General features: G+C 39.1%; 1 protein-coding gene across 3 annotated transcripts in view; it reads left to right on the forward strand.

The window, feature by feature from the left end:
• The window catches only part of LOC119132251 (cytoplasmic dynein 2 heavy chain 1), a 55,932-nt gene that overhangs the window by 11,838 nt on the left and 36,208 nt on the right, over positions 1–7,886 (forward strand). For all 3 annotated transcript variants that reach the window (XM_037267354.1, XM_037267351.1, XM_037267353.1), the window contains exons 26-39: positions 46–216; positions 1,014–1,172; positions 2,413–2,481; positions 2,585–2,739; positions 3,044–3,176; positions 3,250–3,367; positions 3,470–3,582; positions 3,696–3,809; positions 3,930–4,080; positions 4,892–5,097; positions 6,332–6,514; positions 6,751–6,933; positions 7,154–7,377; positions 7,519–7,634. In XM_037267354.1, coding sequence (XP_037123249.1) covers positions 46–216; positions 1,014–1,172; positions 2,413–2,481; positions 2,585–2,739; positions 3,044–3,176; positions 3,250–3,367; positions 3,470–3,582; positions 3,696–3,809; positions 3,930–4,080; positions 4,892–5,097; positions 6,332–6,514; positions 6,751–6,933; positions 7,154–7,377; positions 7,519–7,634 — 2,095 coding nt within the window. The remainder of the gene's footprint in view (positions 1–45; positions 217–1,013; positions 1,173–2,412; positions 2,482–2,584; positions 2,740–3,043; positions 3,177–3,249; positions 3,368–3,469; positions 3,583–3,695; positions 3,810–3,929; positions 4,081–4,891; positions 5,098–6,331; positions 6,515–6,750; positions 6,934–7,153; positions 7,378–7,518; positions 7,635–7,886) is intronic.

Genomic DNA, 7,886 nt, shown 5'->3' on the forward strand with positions numbered 1-7,886 from the left:
GTTTGTTGTTTGTCTAATGAATAACTTTTCCATCTGTGTGTTCAGAGCATTGTTCCAGTGCTGAAGTATGTGCGTGGGGAACACCTTTCTCAAGACCACTGGTTGGACATGTTCCGCTTACTCGGTCTTCCAAGGGGGATGACTTTAGAAAGACTCACCTTTAATGACCTTCTTGGAGTGGCAGATAACATTATTGCAAAGGCCATGGAGCTTAAGGTACACTGGATATAAAAAAGCCTACACAATACGGTTCAAATGCCAGTTATTCGTGACATGGAAAAATGAGACAAAGATAAATCATTTCACAACTTTTTGACCATTAATGCGACCTATAACTCAGTTAAAAAAAGGAATCTTTTCAGGAGGGAATGTAGAGATGAACTGAGATAGAGTGGCTGCGCACCTTTTTATAAGTGGGAATGTCCATGTTCAAAATTACCCAATTAGGTTCAAACTTAAGCTCAATGGGGGCCAGCACACACATGGCACCATTTAACCCCCAAATAAATTTGAGCTATTCTAGTATTCTGGTATACTTTTTCCAACATTTGTTGCTTTCTAGCGGACGTTTTGTACAATAATTGCTATATGAAACTGTTCATCATTCCCTCCACCTTGACTAAGGTCAAATTAATGGCAGCAATGCTTTTGAATGATTTATGTAGGTCACATTTTTTTTAATATCGCAAAAACCTTCATTTGAACAAGGTGTATAAACCACTGTAAGACATGCACACACACAACTGCACTCTAACACAGCGAGGCAGTTATCCGTCCATTTGCTGACCTAAGTAATATCCTTTTATTACCCTCCTTAATGCGGTAAGTGATGAGAAACTGGAGAGCGTAATGCAGGAAAATTAAACATATTTGATTCAGCACATTTACACTTTATAAATTCATAACCACTTAAGTTTGTTGGAGCACAGGTCAGTTTCGATTGAGATTTCTAGAAATATTTTTTGGTCACTGTAACACTACAGTTCACTCTGTCTCGTTTCATGTGTTTGTAGGACCTGAACAGTCGTGCCCAGGCAGAGGTGACAATCAGAGAAGCACTGAGAGAGTTGGATTTGTGGGGAGCAGCAGCTACCTTTAACCTCACAGAGTACACTGGCAGCAGCGGGCATACTTTAAACATCATCAAAGACTGGAAGGATATAGTCAGCCAGGTAGAAGCAAATGTGCTCTCACATAGAATCCTGAGTACAGTATTGAGCCTGGTGAGGGGTACACATATGAATTTATATTGTGGCCTCCTCCAGCATGGTACAATTAGAACTGAGGAAAATGCAACTTCTATGAGACCATAAATATAAATCGACCAAACGAAAGAGAAAGTGCGGCAGTTAAATAAGCATACGATCCTAAACCACTGTGCCAACTAGCTCGCCGTTCTTAAGCCATAATGGGTCTATGACCAACGTTATGTTGCAGACCAATCAGTTGAGCATCATTGCCCTACAACTGTGCATTGCAAATTGCTAGACTGAAAAAGTCTGTGCCTTCAGCTGTGTGACTGAGTGTAATGCATTGTTAAATACTATTTATCCTGAATATTGAGCAGGCATCACGTTGAAGCACCATTGAAATGATTTCAGACAAGAGACAAAATTATTCAGGCCATTTTAGCAATAATCATTTTAAGTTACACTATATGATTGGATAACTTTTTTAATATCCCATGAGATAAGCTGTCTTGTTCTACTTCATTTTAAATGTGCTGTTACCCCTATTTGAGGAACCAGTTTGTGAGACTGCAGTTATTGAGATTCATCCCACGTTTTCAGATATCATTTACAGGCCAATAGATTTTGGAGTCTTAAATGTATCGAGTAGTGACTAACTGCCAGAAAGCAGACACATAAATCCTCAGCTTCACTTTTGTTTAAACTGGCAAACTTTTTTACCTCATGATTTACACTTCACCTTCTGTCCCTGAACAAAGCATGATCAGTTCCATCTTGTCATCTGCTCTGCACGTTATGAGTCAGATACACTCAACCTTTGCCTCTACAAAAATGGGTTGTACTCACATAAACTAATGTAGAATCTGATAAACTCACCGTACGCACTGAGTCTGCCAAACACACAGATCATTTTCTTCTGGGAGGAGTATTTACAAAACTCAGACCATTGATTTTGTGTATTTGAAATTTTGTCTTAAATGCATCTGCAAACAGCACAGCTGTGCATAACCATGATGCAGACGTGCAGTCAAATTGTTTTTAAACACAGTAAAATCAAAAAATATTTGCATTTCTTCTGTAATAGTTCCACCAGCTCATTTACATAGGTGTCATTTCGTCTCGATGAATTTGCATTAATCTAAAATCAGTCCAGCAGACACTAAGAGATGAAATCTTCGCAGTTGAGCCAATGTTGGCTTTTTGCCACTTTGTGTCCATCTAGGTAGGAGATAACCGCTGTTTGCTGCAGTCTCTGAAAGACTCTCCCTACTACCGCAACTTCCAGGACAAGGTCAGATGAAAGTGTGGATTGAGCTCCTTTGCATAATCAGTAACAATTAAGACAAAAAAAAGAGTAACATAACTTTGTGATGTTTATTCCGATGTATCTTCAGGTCAGCTTGTGGGAGGTACGTCTATCAGATTTGGACGAATACCTTCTTAGTCTCAATGCCATCCAGAGAAGATGGGTTTATCTGGAGCCTATCTTTGGACGGGGAGCATTACCCCGAGAGGAAGCCCGCTTCAAACGAGTTGATGAGGACTTCAGGTGACTGGAATGTAAATCTGACTTTTGTGACAAGATGGTGGACTGTCTTATCCTTAGTCCTCCTGAATCTAAATACTTAGAGTCATTCAGGGTAGTTTACAGGGTTTGAGTTGAGTTACACTCAACTTACCCTCAACCGCGTCAAACACATTTGGGATGTGCACTTGTATATTTTCTTTCATTTTCACATTCTATACGTGGAATGGCCAGAACTCTCAATATTTGCATCCGTACTATGTCAGGATATGCAATTATGCACTATAAACATGAACTAACAGAAATCTGCCACCCATGTACCACTCAGGGCAATCATGTCAGATATCCAGAGGGACAACAGAGTCATTTCTTTGAGTTCAAGGGCTGGCATCAGAAACTCCCTGGTGACCATAATGGACCAGCTGCAGCGCTGCCAAAAATCACTCAATGAGTTTCTGGAGGTATATGCACACCAAAAGCACCATCATAAGACGTCACGTATCACAGCTTCAAAAAAACCTGTGTCTGTTTTAGGAAAAGCGCTCGGCCTTCCCAAGGTTTTATTTTATAGGAGATGATGATCTTTTAGAGATTCTTGGTCAGGCTACTAACCCAACGGTTATCCAGTCACACCTCAAGAAACTCTTTGCAGGTCACAAGCCTTTATTCTATACACATTTAGTGGACACACACCGTTAAAACATGAAACTTTGTGGCTTGAACAGGGAACCTAATTAATCTACTTCCTGAACAGGTATCCATAGTGTTGTGTTTGATGAGCAGTGCCAGCACATTGTGGCCATGTGTTCCTTGGACGGCGAGATGGTGCCTCTCAAAAAAACTGTTCAAATCTCCAACCTTGTAGAGGTAAATAACACGGGAAGTGTGACATATAGACTATAGAAAAAAATAGTTTGGTGTTTTTAATTTCAATACAGATATGGTCTGTTACCCATTGTTTCAAAATCTGTGTTTTATAGGTGTGGTTAAATGAGCTTTCGAAAGAAATGAAGGGGACGTTGAGGGAAATGCTGTATGAATGTGTCACTGCAGGGAAAAAGGGGGATGTCGACCCCTCACGTTATCCGTCACAAGTACGTATACGTACATCATTTTTCATACGGTTTATGACTTAAGACTGCTTCTCTTTTAATCTTTGTGTTCATCTTTCCATAAAAAGCCTGTAAAGTCAACAATGTAATTTTTGGGTATAGATTTTGTGTCTTGCAGAGCAAATTCAGTTTACTGAAGATGTCGAGCGAGCACTCAAGGAACATAGTCTCCAACAGCTAGAGTTGGAGCTCAGTACCAAGCTGGAACACTACACCACAGTTGACACCAGCTCTGATGACCAGACAAATACAGGTTGGCCTACTGGAGTTATTGGCTCTTTTTTTTTTTTTTTTTTTTTTAAATAGAGCACTCTATAAACAACTACTACAGCTTTTTCTACTCATGTCACAACACAGATGGTTTTACTTGTACAGATTTGAATCAATTTCTAGGTTGGTAGCTACGATCCTTAATTTATCCTGTGTTTCTGTTGATCATACAATCTTAATTACAACATTGCAACCATATTACAGCAAGCAATTAAGCAGCAGGCAAATCATTATTATTTCAGGTCAGAAGCAATAGTTGAAAAGCGTATAACTGGCAATAATAATAATTTAAACAAAACAACAAGCAAGGGAAATTGAAATGGTAATTGTAAAGCGTAAATCATTTATTGTAATGTGAATTCTCTGCAAGTTATTGTGATGGAACACTGTTAACCGAGTTTAAAGCAGCGTTTTGTATTCCAAAACACCTGCTCTAACCACTATGTTTTTTTGTACAGTCCATTTGTATTTCCTACAAACACACAACTTAACCACTTGCATTTAGTAATATGGTTTACGTGCAGTGGGAGCTAATCGTTTATGTAAGGAGCAAATTAATGTATTGAACAGCTGTAAAATTAGCACCAACTTTCTGTCCAAACAACATTGTAAACAAATGCAATATATTCTATTTGCGTCAGTCTTAAAAAGACTGAACTAATTTAATTGCTCAGTTTATTAACAGTATTTTGTTGGATTGTAAATGAGAAGGTGGCAAGTAGGTATGAAGATTGTTTACTTTGGATATCTCATTTCACCCATGCATTGGTCCATATAATAATGTCCCTGCACAGACACTGGCATTCTGCAGTTGAAGTTGAAGGCCTTGATTCTGGACATAATCCACAACATCAGTGTGGTGAAGCATCTGAAGCAAGCTGGAGTCAGCGACCTTGAGGCCTGGGCTTGGCAGAAGCAACTGCGTTTCTACATGGGACCTGATAAATGCTGTTACATTAATATGGTGGATGCACAGTTCAGCTACACCTATGAGTACCAGGTGGGTACTGCAACTCCTATATTTTTGGTCTTTTGCAACAATCCACCTCCTACACTGATTCAAGGAAAGGCTTCGCTTTGAGCATGACCTTGTGATAATTATTGAGGAGGACATCTGCAAGAAACCTTTCCATAACATTGGCACACACTTAAGTCCAATAACGTGTGTCACCAATAATTAGTCCGAAAAATATGACAGGATCTTAATGGGAAGATGAAGCTGGTGCTGGACATTTAATTCACAAATGCCTGTGTGTGAGAACATTGACTCAGGTTGAAGTCATTTGTCAGACATCAAATTTGTGGGTATAGAATATTCTAGCCAGGTAAATGCCTCATCTCATGCCATTCAATAGACTCATACTCTACCTCTACTAACCCTGCCCTCATTTGATTCAAGATCAAAATGTAAACCTGACTCCACATTCTATATATGCCCGACTTACAAGATTCTCAGATGTTAATTAAAAATAAAAACTATTTTGGAGCTAAATGTAATCTGTGATTTCACATTTCTAGGTCTCACCACAAAATTTAATTGAAATAAAAAATTCTATAGAAAACAACAGAGATGAAAACATTATATAATATATTGAAATTTAATTGAAAACTATCTATATAGTTTTAAACACTACAACAAGCCATAGTAAGATAAACTAATGTAAACTGTCACTCAAAGCATTGCATAATGGGGCAAAACTATCCCTTATCATGCACTTTTTGTATCTGGCACTCTTGGCTTCTGTTCAATGAAAAGTGTATAACATCAAGTTTATTGTTTGGTCTTGTTTAAAAAAATATATACGTACTTTTGGAAATATAGGTTTTAATTGGACAGTGATGTGCCTACCTGTATTCATCCATACTCATCATCTCAGTTTACAGCATCTATAGTAAGGTGTCTTTGTGATTTTGCTAAATGAAATAAAGCACAATTTGGGGAACTTTTGAGATGCATATTTCATAATGTCCAAGGAATATACTACTACCATTTGGGGGAGCTGTTTATTTAACAATGGGTGAAGGTAAAAGCACATTGTGTTCGGACATGAAAAGACATTAAAAGCATCTGTCATTTGTTTTGCTGGTCAGTCAGTTCTTTTGAGACAGCATGTCTCTTCATCACCCACCTTCTTTTTCTCTGTTCACATCGTATCATTCTACTGTCATCTTCATGAGCTTTTTTTCTCTCAATTCCCTCTCCATTTTCCCCCTCTCGCTTTGTTGTGTTGCAGGGAAATGCGGCAAAGCTGGTTCACACTCCACTGACTGATAAATGCTACTTGACTCTGACTCAGGCCATGAAGATGGGGCTTGGGGGGAACCCCTACGGGCCAGCTGGAACAGGCAAGACCGAGTCAGTCAAAGCCCTGGGTGGGTTGTTTGGGCGCCAGGTTTTGGTGTTCAATTGTGATGAGGTAAAAATTTGGTCCATATATTAGTATATACGAGAAAGACATGAGTAATTTGTGATAGGTGTCTGTTATTCACCAAGGTAAACATCATTGGATAACTTCAAGGATTGATGTATTGTCTATAGATGAATAGATTATGTTTGTCTTTAATCTTTGTCATATCACAATATTTATAAATATGTGACTTCAAAAGGAAGAGCAAATGAAAGTCTCATTTCCCGTGTTGTCTTTTTACCCAGGGTATTGATGTGAAATCAATGGGACGCATTTTTGTGGGCTTGGTGAAGTGTGGCGCATGGGGCTGCTTTGACGAGTTCAATCGTTTGGAGGAGGCAGTGCTATCTGCAGTTTCTATGCAGATTCAAGCCATTCAAGACTCCCTGAAACATCACAAGCGCACATGCGAACTGATGGGGAGGGAGGTCAGTGAATAAGAACTGATGCAATACCATTTAGTACAGATGCCAAGTTCTTGTCTCAATGTTCTTCGATGATTCTATCCTTCATTTCAGTGGCTATTCATACATGTACTGTACCTATCAACTACAACATTTATTAATCTACAAAATAAATTAGACAACCAAGGAATGTATATGTATGTGTGTACCGTACATTATGTATGTATTTTATTTTTTATCTAAGGTTGAATTGGATCCAAACTCTGGAGTGTTCATCACGCTGAATCCAGCAGGAAAAGGTTACGGAGGCAGACAGAAACTTCCAGATAACCTTAAGCAACTATTCAGGCCCGTGGCCATGAGCCAGCCTGACAATGAACTTATTGCTGAAGTCATTTTGTACTCTGAGGGCTTCAAAAACGGAGAAATACTGGGGCGCAAACTGGTTGCCATCTTTAACCTGGCCAGGTAAGTTGTGTTTTAAAAGCCTTGGAACAGCAATGACTTCCATTGTATTGATTATGTGGAAAAGTTATCTTCACACTTGGACCACCAGCCCTGCAGTCAATTGAGAACGATTAGGCAAGCTTCTTTTCTTTTTGTGTCTAGGGAGCTTTTGACCCCGCAACAGCACTACGACTGGGGTTTGCGTGCTTTGAAGACAGTGCTGAAGGCCTGTGGTAGTTTGCTGCAGCAACAGAGGAAGAGTCATGACAAGGACAAAAGTGAGACCCCTCTATGAATACTTTTCATATTTTTAGCATTGCAAAACATCTGTACTAAAACTAGCAGGGCCACCTATCTGGTGACCTCGAGCCATAATTATTGCAACAAAAGCATCAATATCAAGCAGCTAAAACCATTCGGGCTTGACCGATATGGATATTTTATGCTGCTGCCAGATCCGATTCGTCAATTAAAAAAATAGAATGAACCAAACTACAGGCAGGACTTTAAATCATTATTAAATCATTACC

Source organism: Syngnathus acus, chromosome 13, assembly GCF_901709675.1.
Source record: "Syngnathus acus chromosome 13, fSynAcu1.2, whole genome shotgun sequence".
Lineage (NCBI taxonomy): Eukaryota > Metazoa > Chordata > Actinopteri > Syngnathiformes > Syngnathidae > Syngnathus > Syngnathus acus.